Source organism: Uranotaenia lowii, chromosome 1 (assembly GCF_029784155.1).
Source record: "Uranotaenia lowii strain MFRU-FL chromosome 1, ASM2978415v1, whole genome shotgun sequence".
Lineage (NCBI taxonomy): Eukaryota > Metazoa > Arthropoda > Insecta > Diptera > Culicidae > Uranotaenia > Uranotaenia lowii.
In genome coordinates this window covers 17,011,373-17,035,124 of record NC_073691.1, presented here as the reverse complement: position 1 = coordinate 17,035,124, position 23,752 = coordinate 17,011,373, and the positions used below count along the sequence as shown (strand labels likewise).

The 23,752-nt window shown below is 36.7% G+C and overlaps 1 protein-coding gene across 3 annotated transcripts in view; it reads right to left on the bottom strand.

Annotated features, from left to right (window-relative positions):
- The window catches only part of LOC129738726 (monocarboxylate transporter 13), an 80,281-nt gene that overhangs the window by 7,977 nt on the left and 48,552 nt on the right, over window positions 1–23,752 (bottom strand). For all 3 annotated transcript variants that reach the window (XM_055729974.1, XM_055729973.1, XM_055729975.1), the window contains exon 3: window positions 13,561–13,680. In XM_055729974.1, coding sequence (XP_055585949.1) covers window positions 13,561–13,680 — 120 coding nt within the window. The remainder of the gene's footprint in view (window positions 1–13,560; window positions 13,681–23,752) is intronic.

The window sequence follows — 23,752 nt, the reverse complement described above, 5'->3', positions numbered from 1 at the left end:
ACAAGCTTCCAACCCGGCGAAGGCGATTCGGTCGGACCTACTACCTTCGACGAAGCCAACAGCCTACAGCTTTAGCAGTTTAGTTTAATTTTAAGATCGTGGGCGTTAGGAAGGTGAGTACAAATATTCAAAGTATTGAGAAGTGCAACTTTTGGGTTTTTTTCCTGTTTTGTAAGCGTGCCGCCCTGAGGCCTAACAAAGGGAGTTCCATAAACGCCGGTGGGAGTGGTAAGTTCATACTTACAATTTCTGAGTGTTACTTGAGCTTGAGCTTGAGTTGCACTCCGTGATTGGCTCGAGATAATCAACGTTGCACTAGGAACCAACGAAAGATTGCTGGGAGCAAGCAATTCAATTTCAAACTTTCCGATTTCATCAGCTGGTATTTTCGTAGCTTTGCTTTGGTCAAAGCATAAAAAGTCTCGATTGGCCGTGCCTCGGGCCAATTTTGAGGATTCATGTTTTTTGGCAAAAAAACTGACGTTTTGGCTTTTGTACCACCCTAGTGTGTCTTTGGTGTAATGACATGATGCCAAATCAGGCCAAAATATGACGGATCCATCATGCTGCTTGATCATCGGCAATAGAAGCTTCTGGAGGCATTCCTTGTTATGGTTCTGGGTGTTCGTTCATTGTTTCCGACGTGATGTACGGGTTAGATATTTTGCAGCACTAGCAATTTACCATCACACCATCACTATTTATTTTATTTTCATAGTATACCGTCTCACGACATAACTTGACGAACATAATTCCTATAATTCACTCGGTCCATGGCAAGCGTTCTCCAATTTCTCGGGTACCCCACGTTCGCCAGATCACGCTCCACTTAGTCTAACCACCTCGCTCGTTGCGCCCCGCTCGTCTTGTTCCTACCGGATTCGTAGCGAACATCTGTTTTGCAGGACAGTCGTCCGGCATTCTCGCAACATGTCCCGCCCAGCGTATCCGGCCAGCTTTCACCACCTTCTGGATACTATGTTCGCCGTAGATTCGCACGAGCTCGTGGTTCATCCTTCGCCTCCACACTCCGTTCTCCTGTACGCCGCCAAAGATGGTTCTTAACACTCGTCGCTCGAATACTCCAAGTGTACGCAGGTCCTCCTCGAGCAATATCCATGTCTCGTGCCCGTAGAGAACAACCGGTCTAATGAGCGTCATATATAGGTTACACTTCGTGCGAGGGCTAAGTCTTCTCGACCGCAGTTGCTTGTAGAGTCCAAAGTAGGCACGACTTCCGCTGATAACTCGCCGCCGGATCTCACGGCTGGTGTCATTGTCTGCGGTCACCAGTGAGCCGAGATAGACAAAGTCTTCGACTATCTCCAGCTCGTCGCCGTCGATCGTGACCTTGTTATTACTGGACAAGCGGGTTCGGTCGGTCTCGGATCCGCAGGCCAGCATGTACTTCGTCTTGGACGTATTATTCATCAACCCAATCCTTCCTGCTTCGCGTTTCAGTTTGCGGTAGATCTCCTCCACTGTCGCAGATAAAGTCGTGTCCCGCATTTCGCCCACTGCTCGTCGAATAACACCTTCTAGCGCCACATTGAACATTATGCAGGATAGACCATCACCCGACAATTCACCCGAAATCCGCACACAGCACTGCGTTCCATCCATCCGGCCGTTCTCGTCCATGACTTTCCATAGTTCGTCGATGAATACGTGGGGCGTAAGGACTTGGTAATCACGGCATTTTTAAAGGATATGCCGTAATGTGAAGAACTGATCCGTCGTTGACCGTCCTGATGACTTCCCACGAATCTTTTTGCTTATGGCGTTAGGCGGCGAAGTAGGATTCGGGACAGCATTTTGTAGGCGGTGTGGTTCCTGCTCCCGGATGTGGACTGGCGAGTATATTTTCTTTCGAGTCCTCACTAGTATTTTGCCGGAAAATCACTAGGCACACTTTCGATTGCAACTTGCCGGGTGGCGTGCTTGCGGAAAACTGGCTGTCGTTGTGCGTGCGAATGTGATGGGAGAAATGTGAGAAGGAGACGACAATAGTTGCACACCGTTTGAAAGCCGAGGGGCTATTGGATTGTCAATGGGCATATTGTGTAATCAAGTTGTTTTGCTAGATATTTAGAGCGTAGCAATTTATCGCCATTCCACATCCTCCACCTACTCTAAAAAAAAAATGAAGAAAAAAGATTCATTCATTTTCCTCGTTTTTACATATTCAAATTTTCAAACGCCTAGCATACAATCAGTTGAAGAAACAATACTCTCAATGAAACGTACCTTTTTACTATGAAAGGCTGTCTGCGATTGCCGTTTGACACATTTGATAACAGAAAGAAAGTTTTATGGCGTACATTTAACGTTGAACATTTGTTTATAAAGTTCAACTGACATGCTCGAAATGAAGCTTTATTTAATCAGCTTTTTCGGATTGTGAAACTGCTTTATTAAATCAGGAAAATATGTCTTTAATATTCGTTTTAGCAAGTTATTTCTTAGTTTCACAAGTTTTGGATAATTATGAAAACTTTTAAAATTTAAGTTTCAGTTTACATACATGCTTTTCAAATGTGACGCTTGCTAATGAATTTTTATTCAGTCCGATTCACACTCCGTCGACTACTTGTTTATAATTCAAGTCGAATCAGTGTTTCACATTGAGTGTGTGATATCAAAATGTAAACATCCCACTACCAAACAAAACCAAATATTATGGTGCTTCCTTCCAACAGCCGATTAATGCCGTTTTCGTTTTTCTCCACTAGCTCGGGGCAAAACTTTTTGTGAATAAACAAACAGAATCGTTACCCAGGACGATGCAAATATATGGTTGCTATACTCACCCTTATGTTTACCCCCAACACTGACAAATTTTACGGGGTGCAACCGCCTGCTTGAGGTTCAAATCTCGGGCAAAACTAGTGGACTTCTGAATTAATAAACGAACACAAAAACAGCAGTTGGGGCAAAACTCGTGGGTAGCTAGGGTGCCACTGCCAATAAACGAAAACACTATAAGGGTGCAGTTTTCGAATTTAAGGAAGCTCTGTGTTAGAAATATAATTAAAAGAAGATTTGTTTTTTTTTGTATAAAGTGCAGTATTATTGTTTTAGGTGCCGGTGTATCAAACGGAAGAAGCGCAATGGAATCCGCGCCTATCTCAACTCGGACTGCCCCTCCCGACACATTGTGAACCTACTTCCAAACTAGCTCCGAACATATTCCGCGATAGGCCGACAATTCTACAGAAAATTGCTTGCAGGGCCATAGTAAATTCACTGAACAGTCCTTGGAACCATCTGGCCTCTAATTTGCCAACTTGGAAAAATCCAACGCTCGAACATTGAGTAAGAGACAAAGAATGGAGTGTACAAGGGCGAAAAACATTCTAAGCACGGAAACCGTAATACTAGAACCAATGTAGGTGGCTCTTCAGATAACAAGTCCAGTTTATCCTTTAAGCAGCGTCAAAAGAAGCGCTAGAATGCACAATACATAGGAAAAAATTCGGAGATAATATCTGAATTGGCTAGTATATTATACTTCACTGAGCCAATTCAGTCTTGTTTAAATTTTTAGCGACAGTTAACCAGAACCAACTTAGACACCAGTTAGTTGGGGAAAGAAAAACGGGAGGGTCTATTTCTCCTCTCCTTCTGGACTAAACACCGTTAGGTTTGGGTGCCATGTCTGAAAAACAATAATCAAAATAACACTAGGTTTTTTTTTAAGTATTGGGATTTTTTTGTAACTGAAACTTGCTTAGAATTTATCATTAGATAGGTTCCTGAAAATAGCCTGAAGTAACCATTTCAAAATGGATTTCCAATGATAAACCATCGGCCATGGAAGTCTTCAGTTTGAACACCTACCATACAATGACACATGCGGAAAGTTTGTTCATAGAGGATTTGAATGTTATCTACTTCAACCATACCTTTTTTGGATTTTCTGACAAATGGAAATGTTAATAAGAATATGATCCCTGAGCAGTCAGGGCAATGGGAGGTTACCATCGAAGGCGGAATATTAGCGTAAGTTAAATTTAAATTTGCGAATTAACAATCATTTATTTCGAGACTTCAGGACACAAACCATTAAGTACTCCATCAATGTACTGGAGGATTTTGATACAATTTTCACCAAGCTGGAAACAAGAGTCAACGAACCAGGAAAAAATTGTGAAAATTTAAACAATTTTCTTAACGATTACGACACCATCTCCAGCGATGAATTTTCAATGTACTGTTGGAGACCTCACATTCTAACGGATTTCCTTTCTAAATGGAAAAGAGGCGAGTCTAGCTTCCGCTAGAATCGTCGCGTTCGTATCGATACAGCTACTAAATGCTCTGCAAACGGATTCGCTAACCGAAAAATAATGGAAAAAAAAACTCGTCATATGCTGCACATAGACAGAAAATTCCTTCATGACCTCAGTATGGAAAACGTGCTGGTAGTTTACAAAAGACTCTTAACATGCGAATTCAACAATTCAATCTGTCGTTCGTCAGGCAGTTTCAGAACAGAACACGCAATATGTCGAGCCATAGTTGGGCAGGAACGGTGGATTTGTTGAAGAAGCTTGTTTCGCATACCGATTCGTAGAGTTAAAATGTCTCACTGGTCACACACTGAGCAAAATATGGGACATTCAGTGTCTGCTGCAATTGGTAAAAAAACAGCTTTTCGGGTATTTTCCGGAGCAAACTGATTTGTGGGAGAAGAAATTCAATAAACTGGGTTACATCATTACCAATCGGAGATACATGAGGCGGCCTTTAAGAGCCTCGTCAAGGATTCCATATACATTGTGACAAAGGTGACGGATGATCCAAGGGTTGTCTCGGTGAACAAGATTAACAACACTTTGTCTATTACAGAGACGCTACAAAACCAAATATCTGGCTGTCCAAATGCTCTTAGCTCTTACATGACCACAAGGAGGAATGCATTCTCCCGTTTCTTTTGCTTATGCGAAGATGATTTGCTTGACATGTTGGGTCAATCTTCTGAAGGATCCATCATACAAAAACACAGAATAATGTTGTTCGAGGAAATTTACATGTTGGTGTTAGATGATGAAATTTGTTTAACAATTCCAATTCCAATCACTCCATTCGTCGAAGTATGGTTGAACTTTTTACTTTTTATAATATTAAAATAGGGCTACGCTCAATATCTCATAGTTTTTGGAAGCCGTCTATCAGTGAATAAGCCGTTCGCGAGTAATTCAGGCAAGTGCGCTGCTTGCAAAACTCAATCAATCACAAAACGAACCAGGAAGGCCATATCAGGAATGCATCTGCACAATTTGAAACGGAAGCATTCGAATGTCGTTCCTCAGATCAAAAGAACATCGATTTGGTGTATCATCGACTACAGTAGACTTTGCGAGTGAAACCTTTTTTAACCTCTCGCTAGAAGTTATTTGAATTAATTGACTTTTGGAGATAGGATCTGAATAATGTTATGAAATATATTTTCATGTTCTAGATCTAGGTCTAGGCTAGGTCTCAGTTGTTAATTGATCGTCGAATGTATTATCAACGTTTCTACAAAACTTCATACAAAGACTATCATTTTTCCTATATTAACAAAGCTTTCAAATGCCGGACTAAAGCTCTCCCACCCTATTTAAAGTGATATGGAAGCAGTCAGTTTGCTGTCAAGGGTTTTAGTAAATAGCAACTCGTTTCCGTTTCTGATGCACTTGTTCAACAAGTTTCGATACCAATTGCTGCTTTCAATACAAAAGATTCACCACGTCAGTTTAAAAGGTTGCATTAGAATAAACAAGCGTTTTATGTATATGAAATTTTCAGCTTTTGAAATGGCATTTAATGTTAGTCTGCACAAAGCCCCTCTTTCCAACTCATACACTTAGCTCTTGTACTTGTACATAAGACAGAATTCTCCTTCGTTTCTAGTATACGAAAGTCAATTGCTTGTTGGTTAAGTTGGTTGGCTAACTGGTCATTTGAATCACAACGTTTCAAATATCATGTGAACCACTTCTTTCTTCATCTTACCATTTGTTGACCTTACAACATACTTTCAATGATAGACATATGCATCGTGTCAAACTGTTGTTATCAAACTATCATATTTTTACATAATCCACAGAAGTCTTCATACCGACAGCCTCACATAGGCTGAAGTTTGCATTGCAAATTAATAGGCAGCGTGCCAAAAGCATAGTTTTCTATCAGGCGGAAGTCTGCATCGCGCCAAAAACTACGGATTCTTCAGGCGGAAGTCTGCATCGCGCCAAAACAATCAGTTCAATCTAGCGGAAGTCTACATCGCGCCAAAACAAACAATTCAACTAGGCGGAAGTCTGCATCGCGCCAAAAGCATCGTTCTTCAGGCGGAAGTCTGCATCGCGCCAAAACAATCAGTTCAATCTGGCGGAAGTCTACATCGCGCCAACAACAATCAATTCAACTAGGCGGAAGTCTACATCGCGCCAAAAGCATCGTTCTCCAGGCGGAAGTCTGCATCGCGCCAAAAGTATCGTTCTCCAGGCGGAAGTCTGCATCACGCCAAAACAATCAGTTCAACCTGGCGGAAGTCTGCATCGCGCCAACAACAATCTATTTAACTAGGCGGAAGTCTGCATCACGCCAAAGTATCTTTTTCTATCTGGCGGAAGTCTTCATCGCGCCAAAAGCAAATTTTTCTATCAGGCGGAAGTCTGCATCGCGCCAAAAAACTACGGATTCTTCAGGCGGAAGTCTGCATCGCGCCTAAGGTTCGATATTGATCTATTATTCTACTAGGCCAGGCGGCATAGCCTATCACAATTTAAACTCATCGAGCTATTCCAATTTGCAACCAAAACGATAAAGCTACTGCTCAACAAACAAGATTGCTTGATACACTGTTATGGTGAGATAAACTCGTTGAACGAGTGTCGACAGCATAACATTTTTAGGCCTTAAAATAAAAGTTAGTCACCGTGTTCTAAGCTGTGTACTAAGCTACATCGATTCTTTTTCATCCATCCAATTTCCATAACAAAGCTTGGAAATATTCATTTTTTTCGCATGACGCCTAATTTTCAAGATGGCTACGCATCTGCTATCCGGGAACTTACCTCACTTTTTTTAAACAATTTACCAGGCTCTCAATGCAAAGCAACGTTTAAAATCCGGCAGGATCGCCAATTGTGGTTCCTGCTCCCGGATGTGGACTGGCGAGTATATTTCCTTTCGAGTCCTCACTAGTATTTTGCCGGAAAATCACTAGGCACACTTTCGATTGCAACTTGCCGGGTGGCGTGCTTGCGGAAAACTGGCTGTCGTTGTGCGTGCGAATGTGATGGGAGAAATGTGAGAAGGAGACGACAATAGTTGCACACCGTTTGAAAGCCGAGGGGCTATTGGATTGTCAATGGGCATATTGTGTAATCAAGTTGTTTTGCTAGATATTTAGAGCGTAGCAATTTATCGCCATTCCACAGGCGGCATTGAGGACAGTGATCGCTCGGTAGTTCTCACAGTCGAATTTGTCGCCCTTCTTGTAGGTGGGGCATATTACCCCCTCCTTCCCCTCCTCCGGTAGCTGTTCTATGTCCCAGATCCGGACCATCAATCGGTGTAGGCAATCGGCCAATTTTTTTGAGCCCATTTTGATGAGTTCAGCTGCGATGCCATCCTTCCCAGCGAGCAAAGGGGATAGTTTGCTTCCCATACTGAGGCCAAAGGTTTGTTTGAAGAATCTCCCCGAAATATGAAATAATTCTGGTTCATACATACCTCAGCTATGGTCACGTACGCTTCTATACAATTTGGTGGTGCTCTGCGTTTTTCCAAATGTCTCCGAAAGCTGCGTAAGGCGTCAGGAATGGGGACGCTAGGAAAAAGTGCGGAGACGTCAAACGATACCAAAATCTCATCTCGACGCACTTTGAAATTTTTCAACTAGCTCCACCGAATTTTTGACACTTTTTTCCGTGTTTGATCGGGTATTTTCTCATTTCCTCGACCAGCCATGCTGCCATTTTTTTCAGTTGGAGTGCAAATATTCGAAGAAATAGGCCTCATCGCAATCGGGTTTTTGTGTATTTTTGGAAGGCAATACAGGGAGGCTACTTTTGGGTTCGGGTAATGCCGTAGTAATTTTGGATCGACAAGATTACGACAATAAGGCTGTAACACCCTGGATGCGGCTCTGGCGATGACGAGGACGAAAAATGAGGTGAAACGGACGAGCAGTCGATGTCGAAATATGAATTAAGACAGACGAACTCAGAATTAGGGAAAATTAAATAGTAAATTTAAATAGTTGAAGTGAAAATTGTAACAAGGTTCGAGACATGATTTCTACAGGGCCGTACGAAGAATGCATGTACAAAAATGGTAAGCCAAAAGACCCTCTCAATTCATTGATCGAGGAGGCTAACAACGCAAGGTTAAAAGTAGCCCATTTAATGGGTGAACAAAAATTGGAAAGAAAATTTCTAGTCCCGAACCCAAAAGTAGCTTCCCTGTATTGCCTTCCAAAAATACACAAAAACCCGATTGCGATGAGGCCTATTTCTTCGAATATTTGCACTCCAACTGAAAAAAATGGCAGCATGGCTGGTCGAGGAAATGAGAAAATACCCGATCAAACACGGAAAAAGTGTCAAAAATTCGGTGGAGCTAGTTGAAAAATAGAAAAATTTCAAAGTGCGTCGAGGTGAGATTTTGGTTTCGTTTGACGTCTCCGCACTTTTTCCTAGCGTCCCCATTCCTGACGCCTTACGCAGCCTTCTGAGACATTTGGAAAAACGCAGAGCACCACCAAATTGTATAGAAGCGTACGTGACCATAGCTGAGGTATGTATGAACCAGAATTATTTCATATTTCGGGGGAGATTCTTCAAACAAACCTTTGGCCTCAGTATGGGAAGCAAACTACCCCTTTTTCGCTGAGCTGTTCATAAGCGATTTTGAAGGCGATCTCGAAAAAAGGGAAAAACTTTTCCCCCGAGTTTGGTGGCGCTACGTCGATGATATCTTCGCCACAGTTAAAGAACGATATCTTCCACAAACTCTTGAGCTCTTGAATAGCCAACACAGCTCGACAAAATTCACCATCGAAAAAGAAGTGGATGGCAAACTCCCTTTTCTCGACCTGCTTATCTCCAGAAAAGATGATAGCACGGTGAAATTTGGAATCTACCGAAAACCGACATCAACCGATCGCTACATAACGGTAGATTCAAATCATTCTGGTGCACAAAAACAAGCTGCGTTTCATGCAATGGCACACCGGTTGTTCAACATACCGATGGAAAACAGCGAGTTTGAAAGCGAAAAAGAAAGGATTTTATTGGCGGCCAATCTGAACTGTTTTGATGAAGAATTCGTGTATAAAATCCTACGCAAACACGAAAGAAAAAAGTTCCGAAGTAATGCCACCACTTTCAAACCAGAAAAGGAAGAATCCCAAAGGGTCAGTTTGCCGTTCCACCCATCACTGAGCAATGGTATTCGGAAGAGCCTCTCCAACCACGGTTTGAAAGTGGCTTACAAAAGTTCCAACACCCTAAAAGATTGTTTGGTTTCACTAAAGGATAAGGTGCCTCCGGAGGAAAGATCTGGTATCTTCGAGATACCTTGCGAGACCTACCCGGTCTATATTGGCCAAACAAGGCGCAAATTTAAAACACGGATAAAGGAGCATAAAAACGCCGTAGACAACAACAGATCCAACGAATCCAGTGTAGCCGCTAAAAGAACGTTAAGTGTCGTGTCCTGTATTACGTCGTGTGTTATTTGTGTAGTTAAAAGTTCGTACGTTTGCACAATCCACTAAAATGAGTTTCTGATAGATCTTTCGCGTTTCTTGGGAACGATGCAGCTGATCCAGCTTCTCGAACTCCTCCTCCTCCCGGTGGCGCTTTTTATCCCGGAAAATTCGGACTCGCTGCCTCATCCGCTGTCGGTGATTTTCCACATTTTGACGAGTGCCTCTTTGCACTACTGCCGCCCGCGCTGCATTCTCTTCGTCCATCACCCTCCTACACTCCTCGTCGAACCAGTCGTTCCGCCGAGTTCGCTCCACATAACCGATGACGTTCTCCGCAGCACTGTTGATGGCTGTCTTGATGGTATCCCAACAGTCCTCGAGAGGGGCTTCATCAAGCTCGCCCTTTGCCGGCAGCGCTGCTTCGAGCGGTTGCGCGTAGTCTGCCGCGACCTCAGGTTGCTTCAGTCATGCGATATATAATCGAGACGGGCGTCGGTATCGTATGTTGTTTACTACGGAGAGTTTTGGGTGCATCTTCACCATCACCAGATAGTGGTCTGACACGATTTTGGCGCCTCGACAGGATCTGACGTCAATGATGTCCGAAAAGTGCCGGCTGTCTATTTATCAAAACGTGGTCTGTGGTAGTCTGGGAATTTCCGGATAAAATTATTAACAATGGGCGATGGAATCGAAAAGTTATTCTTTCTCTCCTTAAGAAAAACCCGTAAGATCTGTCAAAAGTTGGGTGAAATTTTAGCGGCATCCCACTTGCACTAATGCAAAACCATCACCCAAATTCGGCAGCGCTTCCATCGCCTATAGCTTCAGCTGAGACTTGTGTTTATTATAAAATCTGACTATATTGAATGACAATTTAAATTTTCATGTCCCAGTGATTGCTTTGATTTGGAATGCTAACTACCACATGGTCGATCTGTGATTGCGTTTGGTACGGTGATCACCAGGTGTGCTTGTGTGAGAGGCGGTGCTGAAAAATGGTACTACATGAATGGAGGCGTAGGGGAACATGCTCTATTATACCCCACCCAAGCGAATCGCCAGATTACCATGTATTCCACGAATTTTTCGAGTAAAAAACGAGCGAACTCATTGACTAAAGGTGTTTTCTACAATTGCCAATATTTTTTCATATCTTAGCTTCACTGAACTGATTCAAAAGCTTAATCTTTAAAAATCTTATCAAAAGCCACATTTCTAAACTGTAAACTGTGTTGCGAATTCGCCCCAATGTGTATCCAATACGAGCCAAAGAGCCGACACACTCGAAATCAGCCGAAGACCAAAAATACACTGATACTAATAGACAGGGTTGCCAACATTTTTTTTTTCAAAAATCGGGGAACTGGTGGAATAAAAATCAGGCAAAATTAGGCTACGATAAAGTAACGGAAATTTCGCAAAAACTGATGACCTTTGATTTTTTTTTGGTCACCGCATCTCATTTTCTCTCTAATACAGTGAGCAAAATAAGAATAGCACCACTATGTTTTTTGCTTCTTAAAATATGAATGATTGAAAATCACTAAAACTTTGTTCTATAAATTGTTTTGAATTGCTTAATGGATAAATCAAGCATAAGTTTATTTTTTTTTTGGACGTTGCAATTGGCGTTGAGGACCAAAACTATGGAAAAAGGCTGCGAAATAAGAATAGAACCACTTGTGTTTTTTCAACAAAAACAAGATTATTTCTCGAAATTTACTGTTTAAAAGTGAATAATAATGGTTCTACGAATTATTTCAATAGTTTACTGCATTTTAAGGAGTTTTCTAGAATAACAAAAATTTTCGAAGGTTTTAAAATGGTGTTTTAAGAGATGCTCTTCTAGAACTAAGGAATTTGGTATTTGAGCTGTAATTCTTTATCAAACTGATTTATTTCTTCATTATTATTCATAAGTATGATGCAAATTGACGAAACTTAGATTTGATGCTGAATTTGAATAAAAAAAACAGGCTTCAAATTCAAAAATACTAATGTTTTTAAATAGTCAAACGCTATTTCTCTAGTTTCAAGTCATAGATGGCAGCACTATCTTGCAATTAAACCGAATTGATGCCCATTTTCGAATATCTGGGATTAATTCAGGTGTGCTGGATGATTTTGGTCAAGAAATAAGTACTTGCTACCGTGTGACCGCCTTGGAAATTCTAAGATCACAATATCAAAAAATAAGAATTTCATCATGAACCCATAAAAGTGAATTTCTTGGACCGATAATCAGAATAATTTTGTACTTTCCGATGGAGCTTGATGAACCAGATAACTAGCAGTATTATTGGTATGATTTGAAATTGAATCGGAAGTTGAGACGTGCAGGAATTTTGGCGGTGTTATATTCTTGTGCTAGTGTTTTTTTTTGCAAATCCGGAAACGGTTTCTGCAGCGTGAACTCCAACGAAACTGTGTTGGAAAACTACATCTAAATGATGAATATGGGCCGAAATAAACCTGAAAAATCAATATTGAGACTTAATTTGGTATTAACGGCAAGATAGTGCTGCCATCTATTACTTGAAACTGGAAAAAGTGATGTTTATTGAAAAAAAAATCTAAGTTTATGAATACCAACCTGTTTTTTATGATTTAAAATAAACCGAAAATGTTTGATTCATCATTTCACGTCATTTTAATTAAGAAATAAGTAGTTTGGTAAAGAATTACAGCTCAAATATCAAATTCCTTAATTCTAGAAGAGCATCTCTTAAAACAGCATTTTAAAACCTTCGAAAATCTTTGTAATTCTAGAAAACTCCTTAAAACGCAGTAAACTATTGAAATAATTCGTAGAAGCATTATTATTCAGTTTTACACAGTAAATTTTTAGAAATAATCTTGTTTTTGTTGAAAAAACACAAGTGGTTCTATTCTTATTTCGCACCCTTTTTCCATAGTTTTGGTCCTCAACGCCAATTGCAACGTCCAAAAAAAGTAATCTTATGCTTGATTTATCCGTTAAACACTTCAAAAAAATTTATAGAAGAAAATTTTTGTGATTTTCAAACATTCATATTTTAAGAAGCAAAACACATAGTGGTGCTATTCTTATTTCGCTCACTGTATTTGTTGTGAGCCTACTTGGTTGAATAATTCAACTGAATCAAAGCATCACAGCAATCGGAAGATTGCCTTTAATTCCCTCGGGCACATTGGCATCTCTGCTTATAGACTTTTTGACTGGAAAGAAAAATCAGAAGAGACTAAATGAAATTTTAAAAAACATCAAATTTGATTTATTCTGGTTGAATTATACCTGAGACGTGATTTTCACACTTTTTGTTCATTTCCAGTGAAAATTGCCCGTTTTGAAAAATAATTTTTTTATCAGCAATTTATGAGCGGCGCGTTATATCGACCGCATGGGCCTATTCGAGATGAATAAGCCATAATGATGCTTAAAATCCCTCGAGAAAAGAAAGACCGCATGGGCCGTAATAAAACATACCCATAAAAAGCATATTCTAGCGAGTTTAGTAGAATTTTTTAAACATTAAATCGTAGTTTGGATTCACCGATGTATCATATGAAATTATGTTTTTCATTTTTCTTCGCTAGATGACAACTTATTGAAAGTGTCTTTAAACATACATCGATATGAAAAAAAAGCTAAATTGTAAATTTTTCACAAATCAGGGGTTAAGGGTGAGAGCGAATAAATTTGTAATAGATACGAGGAAGAGTGCCTCTAGGTGGTTAAATTTGTATAAAAAAGCAAAAAAAGAACGAAACTCTGCTGTTGAAATCGTTTAAATCGTTTAAACTTATCTAATCATAGAGATTGATGAATTTCAATTGTTTCATGGATTTCGGGTCGAAACCTAACTTACCGGAACACAACGTCACTCCGACCAAGATTGATGCAATCCATGCCGTGTAGCCTTTGCCCTCTTTGAAGTAATCCAGGAACTCGACGTAGAATATTCCGAACGAGTAGGTGAGACCGTCGGCTGTATAAATAAAGTAAGAAAAGATGAATCAATATATATATCGTAGATATATTTTTAAAATGTCATTTAACTCTTTGTTGAGAGCGATGGAAATTGGACCTTGGAAATTGGAAATTTGGACCTTGCAATCCATCTCATTTGTTTATTTTTCAAGCGATATCAGCAACGCGTAATCTATTTCGAAATTTAGCTTAATTCACTGCATTGCACTTAGCTTATCGCTAATTATTTCACAATGCTTTCAAAGAAACTTTAAAAAGGAAATGTGACCCGGTGATTTTTGCAGCAAAACAGTAGCACCATTATTACAATTTTTATATCTACAGTACAAAAAAGCGTCAAAACAGCATCATCTATAATAAACATGGCGCCACCCTCAGTAAAGGAAGAAGAAATTAGCAATTCGCTAACAATAAATCTAAACGAAAAATAAACCAGTGAAAATCTAAGACAACGACCTCATCGGACCACCACCGTCTAAAAAAAAGCCGGTTGGCGCGCCACAAAAGAAGAAAAATGAGGTTCAATGTCAGCCCATTCAAAATGTGTCGAAGTTAAGAATTGTGATAAAAAAAAACACGAGCGCTAAATAAAAATAAACTCTCAATAGCCCACCCACCGGTTTTTTGTTCACTTGCACAATCCGGCACGCTCCGGCTGATACCGACAACAGGGGGAAAAGTTTGAAAATGAAGAGCGCGAAACAAAACAGAAATACTAGCGCTATCACTGACCAGATAAATACGAAAACAATTGTTAACTTTTGAAACAGATGTTTTGCCTTTGCAATTCGGTGTAAATTTATGGACTCGTTTAGACGAAATCGTTGAAATGGAACGACAATGATAATGTGGATTAATAATAGGTATTTGTCAATACAAGAAATTTAAAAAAGTTATGCCCTGTTGAATGTGTTGCAATTATTTCGTGTTCGCCCTTTACATATAATAGCTTTGTATCTGAATCTCAAATCATGTTTCGTAGCTATGAAAACTTTTTCAATCTGTATAAAAAAGAAGCTTTTTTTCATGTAACTATTGATAGTTGAAAAATTTTTTCGTAATCCTTTCAAAACCCTAGTCAATTTTCGTTCTCTCAAAACAAAAATTGTACTTTCTTAGATGGTATGTTGACAAATATTTCAACAAATCAGTAGGGTAACGGACTTATTTTGGACCACCTTGTCTAACTCTCTTATAAAGCAACTAATAATGAAAAAAACAGTGCATTACTTTAAGTGCGCAGGCTTCAACAATACTTGCTAAAAAATTTCATGATTATTTGTTTTATAAGAGAGCTAGACAAGGTGGTCCAAAATTGGTCCTCTGGTCCAAAATTAGTCCGTTACCCTACTGCAAGATTATCCATGCATACGAATGGTTGACGTATTTAATAAACAAAAGAGCGCATATTGTTTAATATTTCATTAACGCCGAGCGTAAACAACAAAGTAGGCCTCCCTCTGGTCGTCGTCTAGCAGCAGCAATCAATTGCCTGATGGTGGTCCCTGCAAACAATCAATCGCTAACGTGCGAACACAGCAATAAAGTTTATGATAACGAAGTGTAAATAATCGCACGATCGCTGTTGGGCCCAGTTCACAACCCACCCATCGACAGCGTTGTTGATAAGCTGGCATCTCGTTGCGGTTCTTTCTTCTCTTTTCGCTGCTTCGCGTGCCTCATTTTATGAGTATTTTCATAACTTGATTATCAATAAGCAACATCACATCGTTGATGTTTTCCGATGTTGATGATGGTGCCGGCGAGAACGATGATGATGATGATAATAAAATAACGATTCCGCATCTCTGTTCGGCCTTTAATTAAGTAGCTGGCTCGTTTCCATTACTGATTAACTTGCTCTGATACGCTAGGATGCGCGATTGCAAACAATCGCGTTGAAGGATTGCGGAAGCTGTCGCAATTCCAATCCATCTGGCAACACTGACTTCTACAAATCTCCGTCCGGGTAGCCTCCATTTGGTTTAACACAATCTAATCATAATTGATGTAACAAAGAAAATCTCTGTTTCTCTAGAGAAAGAGCGATGTGGACGCCTGGAGGCTGTCGAAAGCCAATGATTCACGACCGAGAATCCGGGAGTAGTGCGGAAAAAGCGTGCTTGGTGTAAACAGTTTACATTTCATTTATCACTGGGTTTTTGTTGCTGAGCTTTGTGTTGCGGATGCGAATGAATCGAAGCAGGCGAGACCCGGTCGGCCAGGGTTCATCCGCACGATACGAACCGAAGGCAATTGGATTGTTTACCGACAATCAATAGCTGCTGTCCCCATTGTCTTCGTAAACTGTTCTGAGGTTTCGCCTGTTTTGTTGTTTAAATTATTGTTAACAAACACATGTGGCTGTGCAGACCTGTCCGGAGGTCTGCAACCCGGAAGCAACACCGGTGAGCAACCCGATCTCTAACTACTTAGGGAACTACGCGCTACCAGGCTAACACGCTTTCTGGCCGACTGACTGACCGACGGACTCGCTGCACGCTCGTGACGAATGACACGGTATCAGGTTAATCCATTCACACATCCCCCTCCTATCCCAAACAAAATAATTTAATATAATTAAAAAAAAAACTGTTTTGAAATAGTTTATTTTCAATAAGTTAAAAAAAATGCATATCGACAAATAAGTTTGTTTTTGTTTTAGGAAACTCGTCTACTTGGCATTTGTCGTGCATCCTATCAATGGCCTCATGTGAAGTATATAAAAACGACTTGCACTACAATGCGTGGCCGATGCTTTCATATCTCATTTCCACCTCTCTTTCAATTTCCGTTGAACGAAATCATTCTAAACACTTCGGTGGAATAAGATCTCTATCTCTATCGAATATACGCTAAGCGACAATTATTCAAAACATTGTGAAATATAACTATTGTTATTAATAGATATTTTACAACACTATGCAGGCAAGTTGGGTTGTAGTGGTTTTAAACCTAGTCAAACTATTTGTTCAGGCTGTTCTCTATACTTTCTCATTGTTTTCTATTGTCTCAAGCTGTCTCCTTAACCAACTTGATTATTAATTTGATGAGATAACGAATCCCTCAACACATTTTTCGGTTCCAGGTTATCACTCAGTTGAAATCCTATCGAGCTGCTCTCTCGAAACATTCCATAGTTCTTATCTCAAACTGTTTAGTTCAAATTTATTCCTTAAATGGGAAAACTGTCCTTTTGAATCTTGTTTTCTCAATTCAAAACTTTCCTGTAAGCTCGCATGAAATTTCGAGCTATTCTTATAAGCAAATCTCAAACTATCCTCTCGATACATTGTTTTCCTTCTTTCAAGCTGTCCCCTCGAAACGCTCATAGTTGCATCATTTCTCAAGCTGTTCTCCGAACCCGCTAGATTTTCAAATTAATTTCAAAAAGTCTTCTCAACACGATTTTTCTCAAATTGAAAGTAGTCCTCTCGACTCGCTTGAAATTTTAATCTTATTTCAAGCTGTCTTCTTAACCTGCCTTCTAATTTCAAGCTGTTTTCTCAACTCGCTTGAAATTTCTATTGATGCTATCAGGCTGTTTTCTCAACTTGACATTCAATTTCAAGCTGTCCTCTCAACTCGCTTGAAATTTCTATCGATACGCTTAGGCTGTCCTCTCAACTCGCCTCTAATTTCAAGCTGTCCTCTCAACTCGCTTGAAATTTCTATCGATACTTTCATGCTGTCCTCTCAACTCGCTTGAAATTTCCATTGATACTTTCAGGCTGTCCTCTCAACTCGCCTGTCAATTTCAAGCTGTCCTCTCAACTCGCTTGAAATTTCCATCGATACGCTTAGGCTGTCCTCTCAACTCGCCTTTAATTTCAAGCTGTCCTCTCAACTCGCTTGAAATTTCTATCGATACTTTCAGGCTGTCCTCTCAACTCGCCTGTCAATTTCAAGCTGTCCTCTCAACTCGCTTGAAATTTCTATCGATACGTTCAGGCTGTCCTCTCAACTCGCCTTCCAATTTCAAGCTGTCCTCTCAACTCGCTTGAAATTGTGAACATAATCAAGCTGTCCTCACGACTTGCTTGAAATTTCATTTTTTTATCATGTTGTCTTCTCAACGGAACTTCAATGCTGAATTCACCAATTCCAGTTTCGGCATTATTTCACAACCCGCTAACTTGCCAAAAAAAGATAATTATTTAATGGCACGTTTTCACTTTTTCATTTCAATCTTGATAGCCATCGGAAATCATTCATTTTTGTTTCAACTTCATTTCACTTGCTGAGTATTCGAATCACTCATTTTATCACGGTAATTAACAAACTTATTGATTTTCAAGCAAGTTTGATGAAAATAAACTCAGCGTGAATCGATGACCACGTTTGTTTACTTTTTCGGATCTTTATGATTTCTCGTTTTTATGTTAACAAGAAATCACCTGCCACGGTCGCCAAATGTGCAGACCTGTCCGGTGGTCTGCAACCCGGAAGCAACACCGGTGAGCAACCCGATCTCTAACTACTTAGGGAACTACGCGCTACCAGGCTAACACGCTTGCTGGCCGACTGACTGACCGACGGACGAATGACACGGTATCGGGTTAATCCATTCACACAGTGGCTATCTTCAGACAAATGACATTTTACGAAGGGTAGAAATTTTACTTATCGTAAGATTTGATTCCTTCAAGTCATTCTGGTCATTTTTTCATGTTTGTAATTTTTAAGAATTTTTTTTTAGGAAATTTTTATCATTTTTGTCAATTTTGACATTCTTGTCATTTTTAACATTTTTGTCCTTGTTGTCATTTCTGTCATTTTTGTCATTTTTGTCATTTTTGTCATTTTTGTCATTTTTGTCATTTTTGTCATTTTTGTCATTTTTGTCATTTTTGTCATTTTTGTCATTTTTGTCATTTTTGTCATTTTTGTCATTTTTGTCATTTTCGTCATTTTTGTCATTTTTGTCATTTTTGTCATATTTGTCATTTTTGTCATTTTTGTCATTTTTGTCATTTTTGTCATTTTTGTCATTTTTGTCATTTTTGTCATTTTTGTCATTTTTGTCATTTTTGTCATTTTTGTCATTTTTGTCATTTTTGTCATTTTTGTCACTTTTGTCATTTTTGTCATTTTTGTCATTTTTGTCATTTTTATCATTTTTGTCATTTTTGTCATTTTTGTCACTTTTGTCATTTTTGTCATTTTTGTCATTTTTGTCATTTTTGTCATTTTTGTCATTTTTGTCATTTTTGTCATTTTTGTCATTTTTGTCATTTTTGTCATTTTTGTCATTTTTGTCATTTTTGTCATTTTTGTCATTTTTGTCAATTTTGTCATTTTTGTCATTTTTGTAATTTTTGTCATTTTTGTCATTTATGTCATTTTTGTCATTTTTGTCATTTTTGTCATATTTGTAATTTTTGTAATTTTTGTAATTTTTGTAATTTTTGTAATTTTTGTAATTTTTGTATTTTTTGTATTTTTTGTCATTTTTGTCATTTTTGTCATTTTTGTCATTTTTGTCATTTTTGTCATTTTTGTCAATTTTGTCATTTTTGTCATTTTTGTAATTTTTGTCATTTTTGTCATTTATGTCATTTTTGTCATTTTTGTCATTTTTGACATTTTTGTCATTTTTGTCATTTTTGTCATTTTTGTCATTTTTGTCATTTTTGTCATTTTTGTCATTTTTGTCATTTTTGTCATTTTTGTCATTTTTGTCATTTTTGTCATTTTTGTCATTTTTGTCATTTTTGTCATTTTTGTCATTTTTGTCATTTTTGTCATATTTGTAATTTTTGTAATTTTTGTAATTTTTGTAATTTTTGTAATTTTTGTATTTTTTGTATTTTTTGTCATTTTTGTCATTTTTGTCATTTTTGTCATTTTTGTCATTTTTGTCATTTTTGTCATTTTTGTCATTTTTGTCATTTTTGTCATTTTTGTCATTTTTGTCATTTTTGTCATTTTTGTAATTTTTGTAATTTTTGTAATTTTTGTAATTTTTGTAATTTTTGTAATTTTTGTAATTTTTGTAATTTTTGTAATTTTTGTAATTTTTGTAATTTTTGTAATTTTTGTAATTTTTGTAATTTTTGTAATTTTTGTAATTTTTGTCATTTTTGTCATTTTTGTCATTTTTGTAATTTTTGTAATTTTTGTAATTTTTGTAATTTTTGTAATTTTTGTAATTTTTGTAATTTTTGTAATTTTTGTAATTTTTGTAATTTTTGTAATTTTTGTAATTTTTGTCATTTTTGTAATTTTTGTAATTTTTGTAATTTTTGTAATTTTTGTAATTTTTGTAATTTTTGTAATTTTTGTAATTTTTGTAATTTTTGTAATTTTTGTAATTTTTGTAATTTTTGTAATTTTTGTAATTTTTGTCATTTTTGTCATTTTTGTCATTTTTGTCATTTTTGTCATTTTTGTCATTTTTGTCATTTTTGTCATTTTTGTCATTTTTGTCATTTTTGTCATTTTTGTCATTTTTGTCATTTTTGTCATTTTTGTCATTTTTGTCATTTTTGTCATTTTTGTCATTTTTGTCATTTTTGTCATTTTTGTCATTTTTGTCATTTTTGTCATTTTTGTCATTTTTTGTCATTTTTGTCATTTTTGTCATTTTTGTCATTTTTGTCATTTTTGTCATTTTTGTCATATTTGTCATTTTTGTCATTTGTGTCATTTGTGTCATTTTTGTCATTTTTGTCATTTTTGTCATTTTTGTCATTTTTGTCATTTTTGTCATTTTTGTCATTTTTGTCATTTTTGTCATTTTTGTCATTTTTGTCATTTTTGTCATTTTTGTCATTTTTGTCATTTTTGTCATTTTTGTCATTTTTGTCATTTTTGTCATTTTTGTCATTTTTGTCATTTTTGTCATTTTTGTCATTTTTGTCATTTTTGTCATTTTTGTCATTTTTGTCATTTTTGTCATTTTTGTCATTTTTGTCATTTTTGTCATTTTTGTCATTTTTGTCATTTTTGTCATTTTTGTCATTTTTGTCATTTTTGTCATTTTTGTCATTTTTGTCATTTTTGTCATTTTTGTCATTTTTGTCATTTTTGTCATTTTTGTCATTTTTGTCATTTTTGTCATTTTTGTCATTTTTGTCATTTTTGTCATTTTTGTCATTTTTGTCATTTTTGTCATTTTTGTCATTTTTGTCATTTTTGTCATTTTTGTCATTTTTGTCATTTTTGTCATTTTTGTCATTTTTGTCATTTTTGTCATTTTTGTCATTTTTGTCATTTTTGTCATTTTTGTCATTTTTGTCATTTTTGTCATTTTTGTCATTTTTGTCATTTTTGTCATTTTTGTCATTTTTGTCATTTTTGTCATTTTTGTCATTTTTGTCATTTTTGTCATTTTTGTCATTTTTGTCATTTTTGTCATTTTTGTAATTTTTGTAATTTTTGTAATTTTTGTAATTTTTGTAATTTTTGTCATTTTTGTAATTTTTGTCATTTTTGTCATTTTTGTCATTTTTGTCATTTTTGTCATTTTTGTCATTTTTGTCATTTTTGTCATTTTTGTCATTTTTGTCATTTTTGTCATTTTTGTCATTTTTGTCATTTTTGTCATTTTTGTCATTTTTGTCATTTTTGTCATTTTTGTCATTTTTGTCATTTTTGTCATTTTTGTCATTTTTGTCATTTTTGTCATTTTTGTCATTTGCGTCATTTTTGTCATTTTTGTTATTTTTGTCATTTTTGTCATTTTTTTCATTTTTTGTCATTTTTGTCATTTTTGTCATTTTTGTCATTTTTGTCATTTTTGTCATTTTTGTCATTTTTGTCATTTTTGTCATTTTTGTCATTTTTGTCATTTTTGTCATTTTTGTCATTTTTGTCATTTTTGTCATTTTTGTCATTTTTGTCATTTCTGTCATTTTTGTCATTTTTGTTATTTTTGTCATTTTTGTCATTTTTGTCATTTTTGTCATTTTTGTCATTTTTGTCATTTTTGTCATTTCTATCATTTATCAAATCCTTCAAATGATTATGTTACACATTTTCAAGAGCAATAAACAATGATTTGCGAAAAGACATCAAACAATTAATTGCAAAATACGTTCAACGATTGATTTGTGCGAGGCTAAGTATTTGCACATGTTTTCCACAACCTGACACATTCGCACTGTTTTGAAGAGGAATAATATTGATAAAAGGTTATTGCGCTCTACTCGCAAAGTGGAATGTCTGGGCACTTGAGGTTGGTTGATTGAACTATTTAGTTGCGAAGCGTGAAAATGTAACTAATTGAATTGAATGAGCCAAATTCAAATAGAAACTAATTGGTCGAATTCAACGTCAATTATCCAGCAATTAGAATGGAGATCTTTTTATCAAAAGCTATAGAGAATTTGAAGTTTTTTGCTGATTTTTTTTTTATTTAAAACCTAAAACAAATTCTAAATGGTCATATCCTCAATATTTTGAACATTATTCAATCATTGAATTCGGTATGAAAAAAATGAGTTAAAATACACGATGAACGATCGTAAACTACGTGTAAAAAATACAAAAGCAATACACTAGAATGTAGTTGAGAATTACAGCTATATTCGCAACATTCGATCAAAAACTCTGCCTTGAAAAAACAATAGCGATATATAGGATTCTCGATCGTCAGTTTCATATTAAAAAATAAATAAATGTAAAAACATAAACATTTATAGATAAACACGATACTCCTTCAAAAACTCCGTTACAAATGATTGATTACTTTGGAATGAAAAAAAAAAACAGTTTAGATATACACGGTATTCGATCATAAAAACCGAGTTGAAAAAACATCAGCAATACACTAGATGGAAATGTTCACGTTCAAAAACAAAGCTTTGAACGCAATACTGGATAAAAAAACTCTGCTTTGAAAAAATCACTCAATAGTAAATTATGCGTTGATTAAACAAAAAGCGATATATACTAAACTTAATCGTAAACTTTGCTTATAACAATATACGATCCTAAAGCGATTTACGTAATACTCAAATGTAAACTCCTTGTTAAAACAATAGCATTGTACATAATACTCGATTGTTTTTTTAATTTTCACAAAAGAACGGTATCCATGGTACTCGATAGATAATCTTGCGTTGAACCAAAATCAAGAAAAAATATCTTCATAAATCTTTGCCATGAAAAAACAATATTGATATACACGATACTCGATCGTAAATTCTGCGTTGAAAAAATAATAGCATCATACACGATTCTCGATCTTAAATTTCGGTTTGTTCAACGTAAGTGATTTTCAGGATATTCTATTGTATACTGCGCGTTCAGAACAATAGTAATATACGTGATACTAAATCGTAAACTGCTTGTTAAAAAGCAGTAATATACATGTGCTCAATTGTTATCTCCGCTTTGAAATAATAAAATCTATAAACACGATACTCGATCTTGAAACGAACACAAACACATATTGGATTTCAATGAAACTTGATATTTCCTCGAAGAGAATCCATTGATTTAACATCATTCGAGAATATATCGTGACCCGTGAATTCGATCTCATGACTCATGACATGAAAACTTGAAAACTATCCTCTAGGCTAAGAGCGGCGTCGAGAAAAATTTGGATGAAAACAAAAGCGATACACACGATACTCGATCGTAAACTACGAGTTGAAAACAATAACGATATGCACAACACTTGATCGTTAACTCGTTGAAAACGAAAGCAAATTAACAGCAACACATGTGCAAGATACTCGTTCTTAAAATTGAAATTGAAAACAGTAGTGATAAACACGATACTCAATCGTGAACTCGGCGATGGAAAAACAGAAGGATGCACACGTTCACACTCGATCCTAAACTCCCTGGTAAAGAACCAATATTGATAAACTTGATACTCGTTCATGAACTATACTATGAAAAAAAAAGAGATAAACGCGATACTCGACTCAAAACTGCATGTTGAAACCAATAGAGGGAGAAAAATAAATTAAAGTTTTATGTTGGGAGATCATCCCTTCAGAAAGAGTTTCAAAAGAGTCAACATTTTGTTTAATGAATCGAAGCCTCAAGGTTGAAAATAGTTTTAGAAAATTTAGTCCAAAAATTACAAAAAAAATATTTGGAAAAAAACCTTT